Here is a 25,169-nt window from a genome sequence, read left to right as displayed (position 1 = left end):
AGAAACAGTCTAAATAAATAAATTACCTTTGATATGCTCCAGTCAGCAACACACCTCACACTCAACGAGCCACCTACATTTCCTCCAACTTGACGATCAATCTCGCGCTTTCATAGAGTTGGAAATCGAGCGGTGATCCTCTAACAACCCTACCTATGTCAGCTTTGAAGAGGTGATGAGGAGTGATGTGATCCTTGACGAGCCTCGCGCCCATATTTCCGAGATCGCCGACCTCGCACGGCGCCCAACTACGTGTTCCTGCGCCGTCATTCTTCCACGCACCAGTGATAGTGCAAGTGAGGGGTGCGTGCGCCTCCCATCCGCCTTCCGAGCATGCATGTCTGCGTCTGAGTTCCCTTACCACCCAATAATCGTTTACGCGATTACTTATGCGGCTGTGCGGTCCCTCAAACTGGCGACATTTATTGAGGAATACCTCCATTTCATCGTGCGTTTTATACATCCATGGCACGCGCTCGGTCGGGGAGTGATGAGCTAGCAGAGCGCTGCGAATCTGGTAGTGCATTACCAAATCGCTATATCGTCTCAGGGGGGATGTAACACGAGCGTAACCATCCATGCATCCATTAAGGGAGTGGGGAATGGGACGTGAAGAGAGTGTTCCGCCTGTGAAACTAGCCTCGGCGGTAGACACGGCAGCGGTGGACACCTCACCCGTTACTTGGTCGCGTTGTGATAGTAGCTCTTCCATCGCACCAGGTAGGGCTGATTCGGGGACGGGTGCGCCGCGGTTCACACCGGGAACGTCACGCTCCCCTAGCCACCGCGAAGCTACTTGACACCCTAGTGCCATGCATTGGCTGACGAGTCGGCGCGAGAGAGAGTCGGGGGTAGGCTGTGCATGTAGTGCTACCTGCGGACGCCCCTCCCATAGCGTCTGCATCTGCAGTGGCGGACTCGGGAGCGGCAGCGGCGATACAGATGTGCTAGGCACATAAGTCTGCCAGAATAGCATGCCATTCGCGACGCGTTGTGCCGAATGCTGCGTGGAGACGTGGACGAGCTTGCGCAGTGTGTCCAAGTGATGCGACGGGATGGCCGGGTGAGACAGTGCGGGTGAGTCTTGGTTAGCTTTACCACGCATCTTACTCACTCTATCTAGCAGTCGGCCATGCATGCGTGTGGCTTCCCCACTCACCCCCAGCGCATCGTCGACATCGTCGTACGTGAGCGTGTGGATGTTATTAATGATAGATGCGCTCACGTCATAGTCGACTAATGCGCCATGTGCGTCTACTTGCGCAGAAAACGTAAGCACCGGCTGCGGTGTGCGACTGCCGAGCGAAAAACCCTCGCGACACAACTCGCGTGGCAGCATTGGGACGGTGCGGTGGGGGAGATAGAGCGAACTGATGCGTTCTTTAGCTAGTAGAGAGAGGGGGTGTGTGTGTGGGATCCCACTAGCTGGGTCGGCTATGTGCACATGCACCCACTGCTTCCCTTCGCCATCGACCTCTTCAAGCGATACACCGTCATCGAGCTCATTTGCATTGGCATCGTCTATCACGAAGACTGGCAACTGTCCGAAATCTCGTCGGTGTGCGTCTAGTATGTCATGCTGTTGCAGCGTATGCCCGCTACTGCCAATGGTGGGACCACTGCGGTACTCCCGTATCGCTGTCTCGCTCAACCGGTCGAACTGTCTATCGACGTGGTTGTCGCGTGGAACTAGTGTTGCGCTGCCTGCCATATGTATGCTCTCCCAGGGTGCAAATACTCCAACATTCTGGAGCAGGTCAAAGGCCAACGATCGCCAGTTTTCCTGGCTGACGTGGTGGTATTGAGGAAAGTTCTTGAGGAGTATGCAGCAGAGAGATTCGTAGGGATTGAAGGATGGTGTGTTGAGCGTCTGGCAGGCGTCAGTGATGAAGCGAATGAGAATGCCTTCGTTAGGAGTGTAGGTGAGTGGTGGAGGTAGTGGCAGTGGTGATTTGATAGACTTGTCGGTTTGTGATGAAGCCTCTAGCAGTTTGTGGGTCTTTTCGACAAAGCTCCCAAGGATGCTTCTCCCTTCTCGGGTATTGACCCAGTCGTGCACCAGTCTGAGGATGCTAACTTCAGTAGCGGGTCGCACACCAAACTTCATAGCCTGTATGGATGAAGGTGTTTCAAGCATGTTGTACTCGGTTGTATTGGAGTAGAGCATGATATGCAGTGCAAGAATGTGCAATTGTGTGGGCTGCTTCAGATTGAAATGACGTGTAGCAAGAGTGAGAATGTCATATTCACGCCACTTCATATCATTCTTGTGCTTTATAGAATTGTAGACGTCATTAACCTGAGTGGTTAGCTGTCGCTGAACGGATTCCAAGTCAAAACGAAGACGCTTGAGGCGAGAAGAAAGCCTAGCTTTGTAAGGAGCAAATGGATCAGTTTCAGGGTTGTAAACGTGATGTTCGGCAGGAGGATTCAGCTTTGAGTGAGATATGATGTCACTAATTTGATTGAAATCTAACTCAGAGGAATCGAACAACGGAGTTGAATGAACGATGGCAGAATCAGGGTAAGGTAATAAAACGCCTGAGGAGTGTAGACAGTGCCAAACGCGCCTACCATCGATGATATCAACGCCTAGAGCAACACCGACTTGGGAGTATCTGTTAGGAGGATTAGAGAGGGAGAATAATACCAAAAGAAACCAACTTTGGGATATATACAAAGTCCCCAGGGGCAGTTGAGTGATTTGGAGTGAAACGTAGCCACCAAGAATCAGTAACGCCATCGTGGAATCGGATTGGTTTAAAATTACCAGCGAGGTTATTTGAATAATCCAAGCCAGGGGATTTACTGAACTTATTTGAAGTTGCAGCGTTTATTAGTTTTACGGCAGACTTCCTTTGTAAATTGAAGGCATTCTTGGATTGTAATAGGGATCTCTTCATTTCAATAGAGGGACTATTAAAATTGCAACCTAGGGCACTTGATACAAAATTAAAATTTCACCGGTCTTCTAAAGCCCACCGGCTTAGTCAAGTGTTAGACAGAGATTAGGGATTATCAACGAGAATTGTTATAAATCAACCACCAAGAGATAATTTTCATTTCTTTTATGTAATGAATTTCTTATTCAATTGGCTAGGCTGGGATACGCAGAGTGGCAGTGGTAGTGGTAGTGGTAGTGGTAGTGGCAGTGACAGCATCACCAACACCACCGCCTACACCCACCAAGAACAGCCACTAAAGCCTCCAGATTCTCAAGATTCTCAAGACAATTACTCACAGCAGCAACCCACAGACACCTCCGATAGCAACAGCAGCGATTACAGCGATTACACACTTCAATCTCCTCAACCCCCCCATCATCGCCCGCCGACCAAGATCACACATCCAAATCGCTCTAATAGCCAGCGCAATAATCTTATAGGCAAGCTATTCAAGAATAAGGGCAAATGCCGCTCCTACCATCCTCATCGTCGCTTATCTTTTGATGGCATCCCCCAACATATCCGGATACATTCTCATCGGCAACCTACAAAACAATTTCATAGACTACACTTACAACAAGTTCTTTATCCTCCTATGTCTAATTTATCCGTTCTTCCTTCCTCATTAGCCGAACGTGCAAAAATTCACAAATCTTCTAGACCTTATTCTCCAACTAGATCTCCTTCTACAGAGAACGCTCCTCAAAGATCCGCCAGCTACGACGATGAAGACGCTGTTTACGACATGAAATTTAGTCACGATGGTAACTACCTTGCCTCGGCTAACTTTAACGGTTTGGTCAGAATTCACAATCTCAAACACGATAAGACTTCTTTCGACGATATTGATGTGAAAGAGTTTAGCGATCATCACTCCGGCGTATCTGGTTTGGACTGGAGCAAGAACAATTTTTTCATCACCGCAAGTCTAGATAAGACTGTTAGACTTTGGCATCCAAATAGATCTGGCTGTTTGTCCACTTTTAGGCACAACGATATTGTCACATCTACCAAATTTCATCCTAAGGACGACAGATATTTTATCTCGTCTAGTTTAGATGCTACAATCAAACTATGGTCAATTCCACTCAAATCTGCCATTTTCTCACACAGACTCAATGAGCTCATCACAGCTTGCGCATTTAGCAAGACGGGTAACTACATCTTGGTTGGCACCCTCCTCGGTCAGCTTGACATATTCACCTACTCTAATAAGGGGATGAAGCATGTAGCTACCATTAAGCTTTACAATTACACAAACCAGACACACATTCACAACGCTGAGAATCACAACTCAAAGAGGATAAACTCCAGCAAAAAGATAGTAGGAATTGAAGCAATTCCATATGTCCACGATGATTTCGTCTTAGTTACAAACGCCGATAACAGAGCATACATGGTTAACCTTGATAGCAAGAAAGTAGTCGCGAAGTTTAAAGGTTTGTGGGGTATTCTTGATTTACACAGTCTCACACCACCAAGGTAATAAAAACAGATCGATGCAGATGGGTATCACACCCAGCAGCGATGGTAGCTGGATCAGCTCTGGCAGTGAAGACAAGCATCTCTACGTATGGCCTACGCAATGTGCGATCAATGCCAGAGCAGATGATAACAGCATCAACATCCCCGGTTATGACCTATGGCAAACACCCGAACTTATTAAATGTACAGCAATACTACGCCAGGAGCATGAGGTGATTGTTGTCGGTGGAAGTGATAGTGGATCTATATACGTCTACAGAGCTTCGATCAACCAGAATAAGGTACCGGAGTTGAAGCATCCGAAACCTAATCAGATGAGTTTACCACTACCATCGAGTACAGGTAGTACAAATAAGAAAAAATCACGACGCAAGAGACCTTTGAGCGCACTACCAATTCTCGGTGGAAGTGACTCATCAACATCTGGACACAAGCAATCACACTTTCATTCACATTCACCGCTAACGCTTACACCTAATTCAACCATCTCACCAAAGCATGATAGGCATCAGTATTTCTGATACAGCCAGTAGCAGGATACACACAATATAATTTATTTTCTTGAAAAATTGACTTTAAATTGCGGTGGAGAATGTGAGACGGGTGAGACGGGTGAGACAGGGTGAGAACCCTTGAAAATCTTGGTGCTGCGGGGAAAGTGAGTGAGTGAGTGGGTGTATAGTGCACCTGAGGCTGTCAAAGTGTATTGCCTCGCTTAAGCGAAGAAAGTTGCGGCGCGTTGAAAATGAAAAGGAGAGTAATAGGAGGGGAAGATAGAGACAGGCTACTGAGTGCTGATTACAAGTCTATCACCTCCTTTGAAATCCACGAAAATATTTAAAATGGTGCACTTTGATTGCGCACTGGTCTTTGTGTCCAGAAGACGCTCAAGACGGTAAATTGACGCACGAAAAATAAAAAAAATAAGCTGCAAAATAGATGAACAGTCACCTCCAACCAACGAGGGCTGCTCCACCGCCGCCAGCGACAGCACCTGCGACTGCAGCGACTGCAAAACCAATAATCAAGAACAACGCAAAGGCGCCGAATAGGAGGGGATGGGCATCGATGAAAGATGATAGCCCAATAATGTCGTGGCTTTGGACAAAGAAGTGGATTGTACTCAATCCACGCACTATAGACGTTTACAAGAATGATGTGGGTGTTGAAGCGGCGTATAGACACGCAACTCACTTTCTTTATTATTTAGTCTGCTCCTGCTCCACAGACAGCTATCCACCTCAGCAATATCATCGCTGTCGAGCGCACCGATCAGAAACCATTCTGCGTTGAAATTACAACGAATAAAGTTTACAGCCTGGCTTTTAAATCTGACGACGAGCTATACGCATGGTTGGATGACATCTACAACGCTAGCCCACTCGGTGTTACCACTCCCACCGATTTCGTCCATCAGGTCCACGTCGGCTTTGACCCTGTCTCGGGCGCATTTACAGGTCTGCCTGAGCAGTGGAATAAGCTTCTGCAGACCTCAGCCATCACTAAGGAAGATTACGCTAAGAATCCTCAAGCTGTTCTCGACGTTTTGGAATTCTACACTGATCAACAGAGAAGAGAAGAAGTTGGTTTCAACCAGGGTCAGAAAGCTGGCCAGAATAACAGATTTCCTCCTTCCGGTGGTACAACGTACACACCTCCAGCTGCAAATGTAAGATTCGGTAATGGGACCGGCCTTGCTGGTCAAAATGTTTCTGCACCAAGAGCTGCACCTCCTCCACCATCGCAACCAAGCGCGAGCGTCAAGAAGGAAAAATCATCAGCTGCTCCAGCGCAGCAATCTTTGCAACCAACACCACCTCCACAGCATCCTCCACCACAGCAGCCCTCGCAACCTTCTCAACCTTCTCATCAACCTCCTCCACTTACACAAAAAGCACCTCCACCTGTGAAACCACTTTTGACGAATAAAAAGGCAAACCAACCTGCCCTCACTCCAAAACAACAACAGGTTCAAGCTAAGCAGCCTGTTCCTCAACAAGTTCCTAATAATGAGCCTTCAACACCCAAAGTAGCCGAGAGGCGTATATCCTCAATGAATGATACACAGATAATGGAAAAGCTGAGACAGGTTGTTAGCCAAGGTGATCCAAATAACATATACTCAAAAATCAAGAAAGTTGGTCAAGGTGCTTCTGGTAGTGTATATGTTGCAAAAATATTAGACAATGGACAGAAAGTTGCAGTGAAACAGATGGATCTTAGTGCACAACCAAGGAAAGAGTTAATTGTCAATGAGATCTTGGTGATGCAGGAGAGTCATCATGCTAATATAGTCAACTTTTTAGATGCTTACTTGATAAAAAATGGAGAACTTTGGGTAGTTATGGAGTACATGGAAGGTGGAGCATTAACAGATATTATAGATAACAATGAGATTGAAGAGGATCAAATAGCGTGTATTTGTAGGGAGACGTGTAAGGGATTGAACCACTTACATCAACAATCAATCATTCATAGAGATATCAAATCAGACAATGTCTTGTTGGATTCACAAGGACATGTAAAGATAACAGACTTTGGATTCTGCGCAAAGTTATCAGATCAAAAGTCAAAGCGAGCAACGATGGTAGGTACACCATATTGGATGGCACCAGAGGTGGTCAAGCAGAAGGAATATGGTGCCAAAGTAGATATTTGGTCATTAGGTATAATGGCAATAGAGATGATTGAGCAAGAGCCACCATATCTCGATGAGGAGCCATTGAAAGCGCTGTATTTGATTGCAACGAATGGAACACCAACTCTAAAGAAGCCAGAGAGTTTAACAAGAGAGTTGAAGTCCTTCTTGGCAGTTTGTCTTTGCGTAGATGTAAAGTCAAGGGCAGCTGCAGATGAATTGGTGAATCACGAATTTATGCAGAAATCGTGCGCGTTATCTGGATTAGCGCCATTATTAAGGTTTAAAAGCAAGCAGTAATTGACTTTAGCTGACGGAAGTAATTTTCACTAGTACATTTCTTGATTTTGATTGTGTCATTTGATAATGTAAATACGATGATTATACCTTTTATACATATTTATCGTTGTTTTATACATTTCTCTTTGTTTCACTGAGTCTTCTCTCTTGGTAACTAACGTTGAGGATGTATCGAGCAGCGGTGACCCAGAGTAGGCGATTAGGTGAGTTTTGAGTGTAGCATATGGCTTATATCAAAACTAAGATTTCATAGCCACTGAAGCTAATTCATCGCGCTTGAATACACCATTATTGAAGGAATACATGAAAGAGCAATTTCCTTCTTTGCCCGGTGAAATGCGTGAGGATACAGCGTTAAGGGCGGTAACACACAAGTCAATAGCTGGAGTTTCCGGGGATCATCAATCGAGGCTTAGTTTCTTAGGGAGAAGAACACTGCGCTTTCAGCTGTTAATGCACTTAATGGAAAGCGGGAAGAGCGTGAGGAATCACAAGTTTAGGTGCTTAGATACGCCTAGCCTTGGGGATTCTATTGGCAGGGATTGGGGATTAGAGAAGGTGATGAGATTCTCAACAAGTCAAGAGAACGGTATTTTCAAGGTTAGAGGATCGACAGTGGAAGCGCTGATTGGAGCAATATCACATGAATTTGGTCAAGACGCTGCTGGTAAGATATTCAAAACAAAAATATTACCCAGGCTTCAGTTTGAGCTTGAGGATCAGCCTACGAACACCACCACCACCAACACCACAGAATAACCCATGGATGAACTCGTTTATTCAATAAAACATAAAGAATTTGATAAGAAATATTATAAACATTTCAATTTAGATGATTTCAAGCCTAGGAATCTCCCTTTGACTGAATATACAGTCAATTGCTTGCTAGACTTGGATATTTCAAGCAATTTGCACTTTTTTATAGAGAATTACTTTATTCACTATCTTCGCAATGAGCTCGTGAGAAAGCTCCTTATAAAGCACTTAGATACACACACTGCTTCTCTTCTTATACGTGAATATCTCAACCAGAGCTCAATTAGCAATGACAGTAAACATTTTCTCATTGAAGTACTTCCTAGTCATGCCTCAACTATCTACAACATCCTAATTACTCACTTCAAGTCTGAATCATATCGTTTACAAACTTTGCAACTAATTTTCAGTCTAGTCAGTCAGCAGTCGATTCACTCACATCATCTTATATCCTCTGATCTGTTTCAACTCATCATACTAAGCAGCTTGACTGATAACGATAGCAGCGTCATCAGTCTCATTAGCTGCATTTACTCCATCTTACTTCCAAAATTCCCAATCTTGCTATCAAAGTATATACCAACATTCCTCGCATTCATCGGTAGAATTCTGGTTTGGAAAAGGCGTAAAAATGCATTCATTCACTCTGAAATCATAAATGAGATTGATAAACTGGCAGTGACACGTACACTCACTCTCAAGAATAAAGATTTCATTCAACTCACTCAAGATAGCAAATTCACTCCTTCCCCTTCACCTCTGTTTACCTTCATTTATGGTATTTTTCCAGCCAACACTCTCGCATTCTTACGGTCTCCGATTGAATACCTCAATTCTTTTGAATTCGACAACCCTTACGTTCAAGATATTGATCAGTGGTTGTTTGTAGATCTCATCAAGGCTCGCTCGCTTCCATTACTACGAACTCATCTCATACATCCATTCTTCCTCAAACACCCTCTCAATGATCCTCACTATGAGCTCACACAGACAAGCTGCAGATGGCCTGACACTGAATCACAAGCTATTCTTGCACAGTGCGCAGTGCTTGAGATCAACGCAGCAAGTATTGTTGAATATGGAAGACGTGTAGCTGAGGGAATTATAATCGATGGAAACACCCACCTCAATCAAGAAAATGCAGATCTTTCCCAACTAGACTCGCAGATCGATCAATCGGTTATCTACCTACCTGAATCGAAAGCTTTGCGTGAGAGCATCCACCGTGCGAGAGTGGAGAAAAAGGAAGATGAAGAAGGTGATGAGAGGGAGATGTTTGGAACAGATGACATCAAGCGTGACTACACGTACGAGCAGTATATTAAAGGACAACTGTTGATGAGATTGGGTCAGTTACATAGACGTAGATTGGCAGAAGCACGCGATGAAGATGCCCAACAGTCTTTGTACATACATCTCCGCGAACTCAGCTCCAGGTTGTCACAAGCACAGGCTGCTCTGTCTAACGCTCGAAGCGAAGCAACTAAAACTCACTCACGTCATGTTACATGGACGGACGAGCTACAGAAGAAAGTAAAGTATTTCCGAGAAGAGAAGAAGAACTGGGATGCAGAAGCTGTTGGATTAAGAGGCGAACGTAGTGCAAGTGAAGAGATTATTCGTGTTAATCTAGGAAGACTGGCTGATTCAGGTAATCAAATATTCGAGCTTGAGAATCAGATCAGAGAGTGGACACCTAAAATTGAGGAGTTTGGCAAGTTACAAGAGCGCAACAAGGAGTTGATGAATCTTTTGGCAGATCGGTGGGTTGGCGTTGTGAGGGAAATGTGCATGTGCTAACATAACCCGACAGAGACGATGATCTATTTAGACACGACGAGCAAAGACGCGAAATGCAGCTACTCTTAGGTAGGTTTAATGTGCTCAAGACAATGACAAAAGCAGAGCGAGATGCACGAGTCGCGGCAGAGAACGAGGCTCGTAAGTCGCGCAATGAGAGCGATCAGCTGCGTTTTAAGAACGAGCATCTGGAGAGCAGGTTGACGGAGCTACTTGAGAGTAGAAACCGCAGTCAAGTGAGGGAAACACCGCAAGTTAAAGAAGTACATGTCCATCCACTCCAGAATACAGATTTGCCCGAAGAGGTGCTCAATTTGAGAGCTACAGTTGAGAGGCTGGAAGGAGAGAAGAGGGAAGCATTTTTGATGAATCAGAATCGCGAAGAAGAGTCGAGTGATGAAGATGTTACATTTGTTCGAAGGGATGGGAGTAAGTCACCACCGATGCGCTCCCCAGTGGCGCCTTCAATCAATTTGTTTCCAGCGTCGTTGTCGAATGCATGGACACAGTCGCAGCCAAATACTCCATATCTAGGTGGTAATTCGGTGTTGTCAGGAGGACATCAGACAGGCGCTAGTGGTACCAACAATACTAATCAAACGAACAACAATACTCACCGCCGCACGCGGCATGTAAGGTCGCCGACGCTGTCGTCTGCCCCGTCTGTGATTGCCGGACTGGGGCTAGGACCACAGAGCAGGGATTCAAGTGGGGAGCGTAAGGCTTCAAATTGAAAGATATAATGGCGTGTATATTGAAAAGAAATTGTATTATTTAGAGCGTATATTTGCACACTTGTGCTCTGACGACGATCATAAAAAATGATGGCAACTCGGCAAGCAGTGAGAGCGGTGAATCTGCGCAGTTTATCGACGTCTGTATGCAGTAGCAGTAGTAGAATTGCAGTTAGAGCGCCGCCAGTCGAAGCCAAAGGGAAGCGTAGCGTGAATAGCGCAGAGAATATCACAGAGAATATCACACAGGAATCTTCTTCACTGCCACCATTTAACGCAAAGGAATGGGCTTCGTCGGTGCCCGTGCGTGAATCTTCTCTCGTGGCTCTGGGACACAGACTCGGACTGAGTGTCGAAATTGACGAAATAGAGAAGGCGTGCACTCATGCGTCATTCAGCGAGTCATCCAACAACGACGAATTACAATCCATCGGCAACACATTCCTTGGACTCGTTGCAACTGAACACCTCCACCTCACCTACCCAAATCTACCACTCAAGCCGCTCAAAGCAGCTGTCAGCATGCTTGTTGGTCCCAAGACTTGCTCTGCTGTTAGTCGGGAGTGGGGTGCGCACTCGTCGCTGAGATGGAGACGCGAATCAACCCACGGCCTTACTCTCCACGAAGACGCCATGGCTAGTCTGAGCAAGAGTGTCGTTGGTTTGGTACTCAAGCATGGAGGTGTAGAGAAAGCCTCTCACTTCGCCAAAGCTTTCTTCCTTTCCCGCTCCCTCGACCTTCGCTCACTCCTCAAGTTTGAAAACCCAGTAACCATAATCAACCAGACTGCCACCAAGTTTGGCTACAGCGGAGTAGATGTGAAGTTGCTCAAGGAGACAGGAAGATATACGCAGTCGCCCGTTTACATTGTCGGCGTATTCGCTGACGATAATATCCAACTCGGTGAAGGATTCGGATCTTCGCTCAAAATGGCTAAATATCGCGCTGCTACTAACGCACTGCACCAGCTTTATCTCCACGTACGTCCAGAAGTATCACTGCCTAGCTCCACCCTCTTTGAAAATGGTGCGTATAAATCCGCTCCACTCGGTAAGAGTGAAGTGTTGTTTAAATCTGCATAAAATTTCTCGTCCAATAGATGTTCTTCCTTACTATACTAGTGTTTATGTGAGTATTTTCCGTTGCACGCTGTAATGCTTTTATGTACCCAGGAATGCAACTGGTATGAAGCTGAGAAGGAGATATTGTTGGGTTCTTCCTGTCATGTCAAATTGGAGGATCAGGCTGCGTGAACATATTACAAATGGGATTAGTCGCAGGTGCGACGCTAGAATTGCGGCAAGCCAAGCTCACGTAGTAGCAGGGGTAATGGGAATGAAAATACAAGCGAAAGTCGTGATAGCTTAAATCCGTGGGTGGATAACAATATCTACATTGTAGTATCCCTCACACACAAACCAGGTTGATCGTTTGTCGCAGAGTGTAAATAACACAATCCCACTAAACATACAAGTCGATCTAATGCAGACAAAAGCAAAATAGTCCATCTCCTCATATTCTTCTCAGCATGGTGAGTGAAATTGAGGTGGCGACGTATGTCTCACTTATATGAGAAAAAAAAAGGTTCTGCTGGCTGATGGACGCTTATGATTACTTCAGCGTAAGTCTGTCGAGTACTTCCATAGGTGAGAGATTCGGGAAAGATTCGACGCAAGTGACTACTGCCATAACGCTCACCTTGCTGCTGAGGCCCGTGGGGGCGTTAGTAGGCGGAATTCTCTCTGACATGTACAACCGCAAATGGGTTCTCGCTACAATAATGGTCGTCGTCGGTGCACTCAGTCTAGCCACTGGATATTGCGACACCTTCAGTGCGTTTCTCGGCGTTCGAGCGCTTTTCGGTGTTTGTGAGTGGAATGGGACTTTTTGAGGAAGGGTCATGAGTTCTCACACGCAACAGTCATGGGAGGTGTCTGGGGCCCTGCTGCTAGTCTGTCTCTTGAGAATCTCCCGAGGGAAGCGCGGGGATTGTTCAGTGGTGGGTGAGCGAGACGATCGGCGTGAGCATGTATCTCAACACAAACACCACCAGGCATATTCCAACAAGGCTACGCATGCGGTTATCTCGTTGCCAGCTGTGTCAATCTCGGTTTGGTGCCAAGTGTGAGCTTGAGTGGGGGTGCTAACTACCGTGCCCTCTTCTTCCTCGGCGCTGGACTATCGTGGTTAGCAGCAGCGATTCAAGCAGCTGTGCCAGTGTCACGAGTACATAACAGCAAAAGTAAAAGTAATAGCGAGACCAAGACCAAGAGTAAACTCTTCCAACACCTCTGCACTATCCTTCGCACCTACTACCCGAACATCCTGCTGGCGATCTGGTTGATGATTCTCTTCGCCTTCTTCTCGCACGCTTCGCAAGATCTCCTGCTGACCATGTATGTGCAATCGAAATGTTTCTCCAACTTCCGAGCCACACAGCTGGTCATAGTCGCCAACACAGGCAGTGTAGTTGGAGGAGTAGTAGGTGGGATCATGTCGCAGAAATTAGGCCGCAGGTTGACTGTAGTGGTGTGCAGCTGCATTGCAGGCGCTTTCATACCGCTATGGGTCGTGCCTTCGTCCTTCAACGGCGTCGCGGCAGGTGGATTTTTCGTGCAAATTGGCGTGCAGAGCGCGTGGGCTGTCGTGCCTATCTACATGAATGAGCTGTCACCACCAAATGTGAGAGCGCTGTTTGGAGGCCTGGCTTATAATTTGGGTCTGATGGTGTGTTTCAGTTCCAAACTGTCATTGCTCACCTCGCTCACTCTCTTGTAGGTGGCGTCTGGCTCTTCTCAGATCGAATCTAGGGCAGGCGAAACGCGCATGATCGAGACTTGTGGAAGAGTGCACGAGGATTACGCTACAGTTAGCGGTATCTTTGTCGGGATTATCGCTGCGCTGCTCATCATCACTGCTCTCCTTGCTTGGGAGAATAAGGGGAGAGATCTGAATGGAGGGGGGCATGACGATGGGCAGGCCGAGAGATACGTGGTTGATAAGGTAGATGCGGTGGATGGCCAGATGACGCCCAAGTCAAGTGGAAGTGGAGTGAAGACGAAGGTTGGCGATCCAGAGGAGAACTAGTGAGTGTAAAAGTGTAGTCAGTATGAGTGAGTGTAAGACATGAAAATTTCGTTATTTCAATATTTGATAGCTACTCAAATGAGATTGGTGTATAGTAGCATCTGAGTGAAGTCTTGGTAGGATACAGAAGTGTTGTTAGAGGTGGACACCATAGACATCATTTTTGTCGCCTGTTGTGGGATGGTGAATGAGAGTATGAATAACGAATTAAAGCTCACCTGCTCATCACTAATCTTTTCTTTAAGCGATCTGATAACGCGTTTCAAGTCGCTGAGAGAAAGAGTTGAGTCTTGAGTGACAAAATGAGGGTCTGGGAAGAAGAGTCTGAAGGTGTCCAAGCTGCTGTCGTGTTGTTTCTGGCTTACTTTCCTTTCACTTTTCTTGGAGGGTTTGTCATGTTCAACTAGATCGCTTACGCGATCACTCTCGGCGTCACTTGGATCACCCGGGTCACTCGGATCACTGAGATCATCGTCGCCTGGTTGAAGCTTGTATGCATCCACGTCGTCGTCATCATCGTCCATTTCATCACCTTGCAAATCCCTGTCTGCATCTCTCTGAGCAACGAGGACTGCTGCCACCGAAGCGAAATCTTGCCAGGGGATAGTGCCAATATCGTTGTCGTCTGCATCACCACTCCCCCACCCTAAGGCCGCTTGCTTAAAAATGTCTAACACTTGCTCATCATTATCGTCGAGATTGAGAGAGCGCAAGATGGGTCTGATGCGGGAGAACGGGAGAAGGGATGTTGTATCAGGCTCATCAGGCTCATCATCAGATTCAACGATGAAGCCACCTGGGTTATCAGAGGGCGTAATATCCATGCTTTTCCTATCGGCGCTCTTGTTCTTTGTAAAATCATTGAAGGCGCTGTGTATCTCTCTGCGCTGTGTGGCACTCAGCCTACGCCAATCGCTGTCGAGATGATCAGGAGAAGGAGAATGCGGGAGAGTGCTGCGAGTGTTAACCTGTGAGCTATTTAGTATTTATCTAAATGACGCGATTAGAGTTATCTGACCATCGTTGTAAGGACACAACCATGGCATTGGTCAAAGCCCACGACAAAGACTGGCAATTGGTGTTGTGAGGGATTATTACATTGGCTGAATCATATTAAATTACTTTATGGCAGATCAAACACCTCTAATCAGATAGTACTCTACCATCCACCCACGAAATCACTTAAAGTTACTCAATCACTCAACCCACAAACCCAACACGACTCAATCTGCCCCAATTGTCTACGCCCGATGCAGCCAGATCCTGCCGATGATATTCCACCTACCACCAACTACTTCCGCTTGCTTAGTGAGCTTGAAGGTGCGCGTACACCTCCTTATACGAAAACATACCAGAAACCACCATATCAGAAGCGTAATTCGATAGCAGATGTTCAGCCAGCTAAAGCAGATTCCCCTCGTAATCCCACTCACTCTTACCACTCGCACGCACATGACGTCACATCACGCGTCGACGGCTATTATGCGAAATTCTTCGTCGAATTGCGGCAAATAGGTCGTGGTGCATATGCCAGTGTACATCTCTGTCAGCACACGCTGAACGATAACGCACTGGGTCTATATGCAGTGAAGAAGGTGGCTGTCGGGCTGTCCTCTGCGTACCTCACCAGGGCACTGCAGGAGGTAAAGCTGCTCGAGAGTCTGCGCCACCCGCATATTGTCGACTACCACCATTCATGGGTCGAGTTGGCGACGCTCACCCAGTTTGGCCCTCGCGTTCCAACTCTCTACCTCCTCATGTCTTTTGCGAATGGCGGGAGTCTGGCTGAGCTGATATATGAGCGCCGTGGTGGGAATGCGGAGGGTGTGGATAAAGCACATTTGCCCTCCAACTCACATTCACAGTCACGCTCATACACAAATGAAAATTTTATTGCCGAGACACGCAAGCAACGGAGACAGAAGAGGCAGAACTCAATTCACTCGGCGCACTCAACAGATACTCACACCAACAATAACACTGATACCCCCGCCCCCACCCCAACACATCAACACCTCCGCAAAGAAGAGCTCCTCCAACTGCTCAAACACATCACTGATGGTCTCGACTTCCTGCACAGCAAAGGAATTATGCACCTCGATCTCAAGCCGGCGAATGTGCTGCTAAGTTGGGATGATGTTGGTGATAGCAGCAATCCTTCTGCTGTTCCTCGCGCAATGCTCTCTGATTTCGGCTCATCCTTGTCACTGGCAGGGGTTAGAGGAGGTAATGGAGATATCGACAAAGCAACGGCCCAACGTACAGGGCAGACTGGGACGATGGAGTATGCTTCCCCGGAAGCGTTGCACGTCGATGCAAACGGTCATCTCACGCAGCAGCACTCATTCACGCAGGACATGTGGTCTCTAGGGATGATAATGCACGAGATGATCTTCCTAGCTCTCCCTTGGCACACTGTGGGTGACTGTGGGGCGACGGACTACGACGTGCTTTCTGCGGAAATAGCCAATTATAGAGGGTGAGTGCTGTTTGTGCGGTTTTGGTTGTGGTTGCGGCTCACATGATACAGCTTCAGCGAGGAGGATGTTAGGCAGGCATCTCTCTCTTTCCCTCACCTCCCCATCTCCCTCTTTCGCCTGCTTGCCAAGCTGCTCAGTAGAGATTCGGCGCGTAGGCCTCTAGCGCACGCGGTGTTGGAAGAGGTGGAGTGGATAGAGAAAGGTATCGGTGTGGGTGGTTATGGCGCTGCTTATTCCAATCACTCTGCTGCTCACACTCACACTCACACTGCCAAACAAACACGCAAACTCCCTCCGCCACCGCGTATACTACCGCGAATACTGCCGGCAATACCATTGAAGGGGTTGTATATGGCTGGAGGGGTGCTAGTGAAGGTTTGTCTGGATATTATCGCTATCCACGCTAACACACACGCTACAGCTGCATTTAATCACCGAGAAAAGAAATATCTGGTGGAAGGTGTTGGTGACGCTGCTGATAGCGGTGGATGTGGAGAGTGTGAAGAGGAGTAAAAGCAGCGTGCTGGTGTTGCTAAGTACGCTGTTTTTGTATATAATAGTAAATTACTCGTGATTTATGTCTTGTTTAGTTTGCTCACAACGATGGTGAGCTAGCAGTTGAGACACGAGTTTGAATTGACAAAACCGCGTACAGACACCAACCAATGTACTCGGACTGCTGATGATGATTGGCAGTGGCGTTATATTCACCTACTACACGCTTTGGGTGTTTGTGACTGTGTGTGGTGTGTTATGGGTGTGCAAATAGGCTAACTCGCGTGTAGCCAGCTATATCCGCACACAGCGCAATACAGGCATACTTCCCAGACAGATATTGGGCAGTGAGGATACCCGCGGGGCTATTGCTGCTGGGTTTATCCACGGTTGGGATCTTTGCAAGCTACGTGGTGTATCAGGAATCGAGGAAGAGGGCAAATCAAGGAATAAAAAGAAGCTAATCAAGATTAAAAGAGAAAGAAATATAAATACATATACTAAAATACAAATTAGTTACTTTGAGCCAGCTGAATTGGCTGGCTGATTCGTAGGCTGCTGGAATGGATTCCCCTCGGTGTTTCTACAAGCGACGATCTTAATCTTATCGGAAGTGAGCAGCTCCCCTTGATCGACCTTCATTTGAGGATTTTTTACGATAAACGTCCAAACTTCATCGCAGAGGCGGTAAGTGTGGAGGTGTCCCTGTATCGGTGTGTTAGAAGGGCTTTTATAACAGCCAATCAGCCAATCAGACAATACACCGCTTACCTTCATCTGCGTCTTGTTCTTCACTTGATTCGATAGAGCATCCATCATCGACTTATCAAACTGCAGAAACGCTCTGTTAGCCACAGCCACGCAACACACGCCACTCCACGCCCACCTGACTCAAAACCTTCATCGCCAGCTGTGGGTTTATGTGTCCAGACGTTATCAGCTCATCCAGCGAGTCTGTCAGCGCTATTCCGATGCTTACGGAATTGTTAGTTTCGTACACAGCACTCTCAACAACGCACCTCGATCTTCTGTACAGTTCAAAGTAGTTCTGTGCGTTGGCCATGATGGTGGCATCACTACCTTGTGTCAGCCAGACATTGTGTGGTCATTTTTTATTTTTATTATCCGCCATTTATTTTCCCTCTCTCTCCCCAACGTCCATCTTCTCTTTTCTCTACACTCCTTCTCATGCCCAAAGACAGCCTTGTCAACGTCATCGTTACTGGCGCAAATAGCGGTGTCGGTTTTGGTATATCCCAGCGGATCCTGTCGCAAGTGAGCAGCCAGCGGGCGACCGATGTGGGAGGAGATGGCAATCATACCAGCGACGATAGCATCTCCCCATTCCTCCACCAGGCCAGAAGAAGGGGGCTTCGATTAATCCTAGCGTGCCGGTCGCAGTTGAGGGCCGAAGGCGCGATAAAGGTGCTTCAGCGGGAGTATCTTGACGCACACGCCAGAACTGAGAGCAGCAGCACACACATCACCCTCCAATACGAACACTGCGATCTGAGCAGCGTGCAGTCTAGTCGCGCGTTCGCGGAGCGTATCAAGTCCAACTACACCTCCATAGCCTCTTTAATCTGCAACGCCGGCGGGGGTACTTTCTCCGGTATAGACTGGGTGGGAGCGACGGTGCAGATGCTATCTCACCCTCTCGCTGCCGTCACGTACCCCACCTACAAGCTACAATCGCACGGCGCGACCTCGTCGGACAACCTCGGGTGGGTGTTCCAAATGAACATCTTCGGGCACTTTATCATAGCGCGCGAGCTGACTGCATTGCTCGAAGCTGAGTCGCGCACTCAGCCTACGTCCATCCTGTGGATGTCCAGCCTCGAGGCTAGCAAATGTGCCTACGACTTAGAGGGGGATTTCGACATGCAGCGCCACGCTTACTCGTACGAAGCATCTAAATACCTCACTGAGGCACTAGCGATCGGACTCGATGAGGAGCTCCGTGCAAGTCACAGTAGCACGCGCTCAGTCATCGTGCATCCGGGTGTCGTGTGGTCGAGTATCTTCTACGAGCATCTAGGTGTCCTGCTGGATCTGCTTATGGCTCTTGCTTTCTACATGGCCAGGTGGTGCGGTTCCCCCCACCATTGCATATCGGCTTTCTTGGGCGCCCTCTCCACTACACATGTCCTCCTCAATCTCGATCACATCAAAGCCCAGCCTGCCAGATACGCCTCTTGTTGCGATAGGTGGGGACACCCTTATGTCGTCACGCAGCCCTCAGTCGTCGCGCAAGAGGGTGATGTGAGTGTATATGCGCGCAGTGCTGTTCGCAAATGCGATGAATTATATAGACGGTTTTTGTAAATAGACTAAATACTCGCAATACTTGAAATACTCTAGTTATATGAGATGGCCAATCTTCTTCTCAAACCATGGCTCGTAGGTGGTGAAATGGTGCGAGTAGGACTGGGGCGCTAACGAGCAGCTACTGCAGCACTGAGGATAGGTTATGTTCCGGAGTGAGTAAAGTGAAAGTACGAGTGAGCGATCAACTCAAGTGAATCGCAGGCACTTTTCATCACCGCTTCTGCAACTGGGTGAACGCGACGGCGGTGCAACGTTCGTTCTGGTCGAGTGTCCGAGCGGCACAGGCCAAATAATGAGCAAGCTCGCTGCGGGCGAGATCGACATATCGATAGCGTTAACCGAGAGTCTTCTGGCAGGACGAGTGCGCGGTAATACCACATTTGAATTGATAGGCACGTACATAGAATCTCCACTCAACTGGGCAGTCATCACTGCCGCTGACTCGCCTTACTCCTCCCTCTCCCAACTCCAAGGAACCACGTTCGGCATCAGTCGGGCGGGATCTGGGAGCCAAGTGATGGCGAATGTGATGGCGCTCGAGAAGAAATGGTCCGAGAAACCTGATTTCGCCATTCAGGGCACTTTCGAAGCTCTCCGCGGGAGTGTCAATGATGGCTCTACTAGTGCTTTTATGTGGGAGTGGTTCACTACCCTCCCATACGTTAAGAGCGGCGAGGTGAAGTTTGTCGGTAATCAACTCACACCTTGGCCCAGCTGGAGCATTGTGGCTGGTGTACATGTGGATCATACCCAAGCAACTGCCTTCCTTGACGCCCTAGACGACGCTGTCAGACTGTTCGACAAAGGTAGATCTGATGGTAGCGCTGTGCAGTATGTGCGCGATACTTTCGGCTATGATAAGGATGACGTGCAGAAGTGGTTGGATGGCGTCACTTACTCTCAGAATCACCTCCGCGTAGTCAGCAAGAGCGTTGTGGAGAACACCCTTAACACTCTTGTCGACGCCAACGTTATTGAGAAGCAGGCTGAATGGGATATCGCTTCTCATGTTAATACAAAGGTCGCCAAGCTGGAGTAATTACTTATTAAGCATATGTATTCTAGTACAATGGTGGTCATTCTTGTCTATAGTGTGTGCTATTTACTGCACACTTCCAGCTAATAATTTACATACTCCCGCGCTGATTATAAAACGCAACGGCTCTCAGCCAAGCTGGGTGAATAGCAGAGACAGTGCGCGCATAAGTGGCCGTAGTGAGGGTAAGTTCGCTGTACATAATACACGGCGCTTTGCGCTGCAGGAGGCAGCTAGTGGGGTGAATCTTGACCAACCCCTGATTGACTATCTGTCGGTAAGTCCCATCACCCTGTCGAATAGCGACGTTATGAAACATGCCCTCGAGTACGCATTGCAAGATGGTTTCATCATCTTGCGTGTGAGCATTTACACTGACATCCATACCCATTTTGAGACATTGGTGGGAGAGTTGTGAGCGAATGTCCCTCGCTCTACGCAGAGTGCGCTCGCTCAGCTTGTTAGCTACACACCACTCCTTCACGTCGCCAGTGCTCCCAGACTGTACGACATCCATGTACGCATCCCAGATATGCAGCAGGGATATATGGTCACCGTGGCGACTGGCGAAGCGGTCGCGTGTGTGTTGCTGTTCCTCCTGCTCCTGCGAAGCAGATGTAGCTGTGTAAATGGGCGAATCTACTGCGAGTAGTGCACAGAGACTGAGCAACGTCCCAACGCACTCGCGCGTCTGTGCAGCTAGTAACATCCTCGCTATACCAGGATCTAGTGGCATCCCAGCAAGTTTCTTACCCACCTCCGTTATCTCCCCCCGTTCATTCACAGCACCCAGCCCGAACAGATTCATGTGCGCTTGCTGCATTGCCTCCTCGCTGGGCTCATCGAGCCATTCAAAATTGCGGAACGTCTCCTCTGACACCGCCTTGAGTTGTAGTATGGCAAAATTCAAATTTGTTCGCTCAATCTCCGGTGGTGTAGTGGGGGGTAGAGACAGGAAGGTTCTTTCCGTGTAGAGTCTATAGCACGTACCCGCGGATTCACGTCCTGCTCTTCCTGCCCTCTGCATAGCCGACGATTTAGAAATTGGTTTCACAAATAACGTATCCACTCCTATACCGCCGTGCGAGGAATAGTACTTACGCTCGCGTGCTAGTCCGGAATCTATTACATGACGGACTCCCGCTATTGTAATACTTGTCTCAGCTACATTGGTAGCGAGGATTATTTTACGCGTGTTTGCTGGTGCATTGACGAATACTTTCTGCTGCTGCGCGGGCGAGAGAGAGGCATAGAGACGCAGAATGGATATGTCATGCTTGAGGGGAGCGCCGTCTGCGATAAGACTGATAGACGCTCCGAGCGTATTGATTTCTTCCTGGCCAGGCAAGAAGACCAGTATGTCGCCGGGCAGCGGCTGGGTCTGGTGTATCTGAAAAATCGTCTTGAGTGCTCCATCAACGTAATCTTGTATATCCTCGCGAGCATTAAATATCCTCACTGGATGTTGACGACCTTTGACATAAAGCACGGGTGCGTTATAGAACCGCGCAAATTTGTCTGCATCCAGCGTTGCACTCATCACCACCACCTTGAGTGGGGGCAGGGCAGCTGAGTGACGACGACGCATTATTGACTTGAGTGTACCGATGATAAGATCAGTGCGGAGGGTGCGCTCGTGTGCTTCGTCTATAACAATCACACCGTATTGAGACAGCAGCTCATCTGAGAGTAGCTCGCGCATGAGCATACCATCAGTCATGTACTTGAGTCGCGTGCCTTTCCACGACATATCATCGAATCTGACACTGTAACCGACAAGACTACCTAGTTGGGTGCCTGTTTCTTGTGAAACGCGGTGAGCGAGGGACACGGCAGCGACACGACGGGGTTGAGTGACAGCTATTTTACGACCACTACCAATTCCACTCTCAAGGAGAAATTGAGGAAGTTGCGTTGTTTTACCAGAACCAGTCTCGCCGAGAACGACGATGATGTCGTTGTTGTGGACAGCATCGATGAGCGCTTCACGGCCTGAGTGTGTGTGAGTGGTGGTACACAATCTGCACGCTCAACGCACCTGTCCAAATAGGCAGCTGTTTCCTTATTTCGAGCATTCGGTTGCGTTGTTCAATGTCGACCTTCTTGTGCGCTTTCCGACGAGCTTTATGGGGGGAATTGGTGGAGTCATGAGTGGAGTAATGATTACTATCGCGTGCACTGTCGCGTATACCATCATCCATGCCATCTGCGTCAAAGTAAATCCGTTTCTTCTTCGACGGAGATGAGACAGATGAGGCAAATGGCGGAGCAGAACCTTTCACCGGAGACGTCTCACGCTTCCCGTTTGTCTCCTGCTTATTTCCGTCGCCGTCGAATTTAATTTTCGCCATCGACGTCCTAAACAAGAAGGTCTTCTCTCTTCCCAAGTAGAACGATATGTTCAAAAGAGCAGCTAAAAGGCAGAAACGCTCAGAATTAGAGGATAAAATTGGACTCGCAGAGGGCTTGAGAGGCGCTGTGTCCGATTCAGACGAGTCTGGCAGCGATAGCGAGGGAAGTGAGGGGAGTGAAGACAGCGAGAATGACAGTGAGAATGGCAGTGACGATGGCAGTGAGAATGACAGCGAGGACAACGACGACGAAAAGATCGACGACGACGACGTGGACGAGAACGACGAAGAAGACAGTTATTCAAGTGCCTCTGAGCTAGAGGATATCACCATCCACAACGCACTCACTTCACCTCTGTTCAGCGAATATCCCCATAAGCGTTGCGCTATTTGCCCAGGAAGGCTGTTTACAGCGGATAAATTTGGAAACGAGCATCTCAAATCCAAGGCTCACAACAGGCGTATAAACAAGTTTAGACAGTTCATCAAAGATAATAACGTGGATACAGACGACGATGTCCATGCTTATATTGATACATACAACGAGCAGCAAGGCTCAATGCCAAAACAGAAATCTAAAAAGGAAGAAAAACGCACTAATCAGGCTAAGATTGCAAAGGAGAAGCGCTTGCTGCGTAAACTACAAGCACAGAAAACACTGCCAGTTCCTTTGGACGAAGTTGAGAAGAAACACGTCGAATCGGATATGAATGAGACAGGTACCCAGGAAAATATGGAGGCTAAGGAGGCCAAGAGAGTGCTTAGACGTGAGCGTAAGAAAGCAAACAAGGCCAAGTATGCAGATGAGCGGCGGCGACTTGCTGTTAGTGAGCAAGATGAAAACAAGGGCAAGAGAGGACAGAACAAGGACAATGCAGGTAAGAAGGATAAGAAGAATAAGAAAGGTTCAGTAAAGACAGATAGTGCTGGCAAAGCTGATAAGAAAGACAAGAAGGAGAAGAAAGTGAAAATTGATGACAAGTCATCGGAAAAGAAGGAAAAGAATAATGACAAAAATACTACAAGCGAATCAAAGAAGCGTAAAAGTAAAAGTTTAGAATGATTGCTTGTTTTGTTACCTTTATACAATCTAACTTGTGAAAATATTCATTTGCACCTTTCGCGGTGTGGAGGACAGTCGGAGACTTGAAATTAGCTGAAATAGGATATTCAAATGATGTAAGATTGCGTTACATAATTACTTTACCTTCAAATAACCGGGTATCCACCACCGGTTCACCGCTTGTAAACACCGGTTGTGAGATGAATATATTATATTATTAGCAAACGCTACCCAGCCTAAAAGAAGGCAGTTCCAGCCAGCAATGCAGACAGAAGATCTCTTAATTCCTGTTTTTGTATTTAGGGTCTTTGAGGTCTCAACCCTGTCGGTTGTGTATAAACGGTCATCATGTCCTCGTTAAACACAGCACTTACAGAATTATTGAATATCAAGCACCCAGTTATGCTCGCGGGAATGAATGTTGCAGCAGGTAGCAAGTGAGTTGTTCTGTGGCTGAGACACACGTGACAAGCCAACGAATCCACAGGCTCGCTGCTGCTGTGACTAATGCTGGCGGTATTGGAGTCCTCGGTGGTGTGTGGATGTCTACTCATACCCTAAAACCCCCTCTTAGACATCCTCAGGACTCGGCTACACGCCTAAGAACCTCCAACACCAAATAGACGAGCTCAAATCATCGCTCAACGACAAGAACGCCCCCTTTGGCGTCGATTTACTTCTCCCTCAAGTCGGCGGATCGGCACGGAAGACAAATTACGACTACACAAAGGGACAGCTCCCGGAGTTGTTAGATGTTATAATTCGAAACAAAGCAAGTCTCTTCGTGTGCGCTGTTGGCGTTCCACCCAACTTTGCTGTTGAAAGGCTCCATGAGGCTGGTATACCCGGTGAGAAGTCATGCGATACAACCGACCACATCTAATCAACGACAGTTGCGAATATGATCGGGCACCCAAAGCACGCAAAGAAGGCGATCGACGCTGGTGCTGATATACTCATTGCTCAGGGTGGAGAGGGTGTGTATCGTGATTGATTTGCTCATCTCATTCAAACTGAATGACAAATTGCAGGTGGCGGCCACACAGGAGACGTACCAACCAGCGTTCTTATCCCTACCGTCGTAGAAGCCGTCCAGGGCACAAAGAGTCCCCTCACAGGCAAGCAGATCCAGGTCGTAGCTTCTGGCGGTATCTACAACAGCAAAGGATTAGCAGCAGCTTTGTCGTGAGTAGGAGTTTTCTGATTGACTCTTTTTTCACATTAGCAGATATGGCGCTTCGGGTGTCTGGGTCGGAACACGTTTCGTTGCGTGTGCGGAAGCCGCTGCACCCAAAATACACAAGGATTTGGTACTAAAGTCGACATGGGATGACAATATTCGCACTCTCATCTACACGGGCAGACCATTGAGAGTTTACGGACACGATTACGTAAAACACTGGGAAGAGGAAAGGCGCGATGAAATCAAGGAGCTCACCTCGAAAGGTCTAGTGCCACACGAAGTGGAGCTTGAAAAGAGACCTGAGATCTCTGCAAAGACGAGAATGTGGCTGATGGGCAAAGTCAGCGGATCCATCGACAAAGTTGAGACTGCGCAGGAGATTGTCGATGAAATGGTACTTGGCGCTGTTAAGATTATCAACGATAACGTCAAATACCTCACCAAACAAGCCAAACTTTGAACAAAGTTTTGTAAGATATCTTGACGA

The 25,169-nt window shown here is 47.7% G+C and overlaps 13 protein-coding genes across 13 annotated transcripts; 9 read left to right on the top strand and 4 right to left on the bottom strand.

The window, feature by feature from the left end:
• Positions 1 to 73: 73 nt before the first annotated feature.
• Positions 74 to 2,903, bottom strand: J056_002656 (uncharacterized protein; the record flags this gene model as incomplete). The annotated part of the gene is made up of 2 exons (XM_009271921.1): positions 74 to 2,618; positions 2,665 to 2,903. The coding sequence occupies 2 exons, from the start codon at positions 2,901 to 2,903 to the stop codon at positions 74 to 76; spliced, it is 2,784 nt and encodes a 927-aa protein (XP_009270196.1).
• A 172-nt stretch (positions 2,904 to 3,075) lies between these two features.
• On the top strand, positions 3,076 to 4,951 carry J056_002655 (uncharacterized protein; the record flags this gene model as incomplete). The annotated part of the gene is made up of 2 exons (XM_009271920.1): positions 3,076 to 4,384; positions 4,428 to 4,951. The coding sequence occupies 2 exons, from the start codon at positions 3,076 to 3,078 to the stop codon at positions 4,949 to 4,951; spliced, it is 1,833 nt and encodes a 610-aa protein (XP_009270195.1).
• Positions 4,952 to 5,369: 418 nt separating this feature from the next.
• On the top strand, positions 5,370 to 7,368 carry J056_002654 (Serine/threonine-protein kinase shk2; the record flags this gene model as incomplete). Its single annotated transcript, XM_009271919.1, has 2 exons — positions 5,370 to 5,588; positions 5,641 to 7,368. The coding sequence occupies 2 exons, from the start codon at positions 5,370 to 5,372 to the stop codon at positions 7,366 to 7,368; spliced, it is 1,947 nt and encodes a 648-aa protein (XP_009270194.1).
• Positions 7,369 to 7,830: 462 nt separating this feature from the next.
• Positions 7,831 to 10,658, top strand: J056_002653 (Tuberous sclerosis 1 protein-like protein; the record flags this gene model as incomplete). Its single annotated transcript, XM_009271918.1, has 3 exons — positions 7,831 to 8,035; positions 8,540 to 9,887; positions 9,938 to 10,658. 3 exons carry the CDS (start codon positions 7,831 to 7,833, stop codon positions 10,656 to 10,658), a joined length of 2,274 nt encoding a protein of 757 aa, XP_009270193.1.
• Positions 10,659 to 10,748: 90 nt separating this feature from the next.
• On the top strand, positions 10,749 to 11,741 carry J056_002652 (uncharacterized protein; the record flags this gene model as incomplete). Its single annotated transcript, XM_009271917.1, has 1 exon — positions 10,749 to 11,741. The coding sequence occupies one exon, from the start codon at positions 10,749 to 10,751 to the stop codon at positions 11,739 to 11,741; it is 993 nt and encodes a 330-aa protein (XP_009270192.1).
• Positions 11,742 to 11,883: 142 nt separating this feature from the next.
• J056_002651 (Carboxylic acid transporter protein-like protein) lies at positions 11,884 to 13,746 on the top strand (the record flags this gene model as incomplete). Its single annotated transcript, XM_009271916.1, has 8 exons — positions 11,884 to 11,939; positions 11,984 to 12,031; positions 12,082 to 12,102; positions 12,155 to 12,190; positions 12,244 to 12,527; positions 12,581 to 12,658; positions 12,713 to 13,386; positions 13,438 to 13,746. 8 exons carry the CDS (start codon positions 11,884 to 11,886, stop codon positions 13,744 to 13,746), a joined length of 1,506 nt encoding a protein of 501 aa, XP_009270191.1.
• A 74-nt stretch (positions 13,747 to 13,820) lies between these two features.
• On the bottom strand, positions 13,821 to 14,570 carry J056_002650 (uncharacterized protein; the record flags this gene model as incomplete). The annotated part of the gene is made up of 2 exons (XM_009271915.1): positions 13,821 to 13,916; positions 13,965 to 14,570. 2 exons carry the CDS (start codon positions 14,568 to 14,570, stop codon positions 13,821 to 13,823), a joined length of 702 nt encoding a protein of 233 aa, XP_009270190.1.
• Positions 14,571 to 14,785: 215 nt separating this feature from the next.
• On the top strand, positions 14,786 to 17,185 carry J056_002649 (putative serine/threonine-protein kinase IKS1; the record flags this gene model as incomplete). The annotated part of the gene is made up of 7 exons (XM_009271914.1): positions 14,786 to 14,829; positions 14,879 to 16,225; positions 16,277 to 16,601; positions 16,648 to 16,769; positions 16,817 to 16,832; positions 16,882 to 16,965; positions 17,012 to 17,185. 7 exons carry the CDS (start codon positions 14,786 to 14,788, stop codon positions 17,183 to 17,185), a joined length of 2,112 nt encoding a protein of 703 aa, XP_009270189.1.
• Positions 17,186 to 17,237: 52 nt separating this feature from the next.
• On the bottom strand, positions 17,238 to 17,784 carry J056_002648 (Transcription initiation factor IIA subunit 2; the record flags this gene model as incomplete). The annotated part of the gene is made up of 4 exons (XM_009271913.1): positions 17,238 to 17,426; positions 17,493 to 17,552; positions 17,608 to 17,695; positions 17,741 to 17,784. 4 exons carry the CDS (start codon positions 17,782 to 17,784, stop codon positions 17,238 to 17,240), a joined length of 381 nt encoding a protein of 126 aa, XP_009270188.1.
• Positions 17,785 to 17,909: 125 nt separating this feature from the next.
• J056_002647 (3-keto-steroid reductase) lies at positions 17,910 to 20,088 on the top strand (the record flags this gene model as incomplete). Its single annotated transcript, XM_009271912.1, has 4 exons — positions 17,910 to 18,983; positions 19,083 to 19,125; positions 19,177 to 19,201; positions 19,251 to 20,088. 4 exons carry the CDS (start codon positions 17,910 to 17,912, stop codon positions 20,086 to 20,088), a joined length of 1,980 nt encoding a protein of 659 aa, XP_009270187.1.
• Positions 20,089 to 20,176: 88 nt separating this feature from the next.
• Positions 20,177 to 22,436, bottom strand: J056_002646 (putative ATP-dependent RNA helicase prh1; the record flags this gene model as incomplete). The annotated part of the gene is made up of 2 exons (XM_009271911.1): positions 20,177 to 22,077; positions 22,124 to 22,436. The coding sequence occupies 2 exons, from the start codon at positions 22,434 to 22,436 to the stop codon at positions 20,177 to 20,179; spliced, it is 2,214 nt and encodes a 737-aa protein (XP_009270186.1).
• Positions 22,437 to 22,482: 46 nt separating this feature from the next.
• Positions 22,483 to 23,499, top strand: J056_002645 (uncharacterized protein; the record flags this gene model as incomplete). Its single annotated transcript, XM_009271910.1, has 1 exon — positions 22,483 to 23,499. One exon carries the CDS (start codon positions 22,483 to 22,485, stop codon positions 23,497 to 23,499), a length of 1,017 nt encoding a protein of 338 aa, XP_009270185.1.
• Positions 23,500 to 23,901: 402 nt separating this feature from the next.
• Positions 23,902 to 25,142, top strand: J056_002644 (Putative monooxygenase; the record flags this gene model as incomplete). The annotated part of the gene is made up of 6 exons (XM_009271909.1): positions 23,902 to 23,936; positions 23,987 to 24,033; positions 24,084 to 24,347; positions 24,393 to 24,476; positions 24,531 to 24,684; positions 24,728 to 25,142. The coding sequence occupies 6 exons, from the start codon at positions 23,902 to 23,904 to the stop codon at positions 25,140 to 25,142; spliced, it is 999 nt and encodes a 332-aa protein (XP_009270184.1).
• Between the last annotated feature and the right edge of the window lie 27 nt (positions 25,143 to 25,169).

Source organism: Wallemia ichthyophaga, assembly GCF_000400465.1.
Source record: "Wallemia ichthyophaga EXF-994 unplaced genomic scaffold scaffold23, whole genome shotgun sequence".
NCBI classification, from domain to species: domain Eukaryota; kingdom Fungi; phylum Basidiomycota; class Wallemiomycetes; order Wallemiales; family Wallemiaceae; genus Wallemia; species Wallemia ichthyophaga.
Note: the sequence above shows the minus strand (reverse complement) of the source record. Positions and strands in the feature narration are given on the sequence as shown.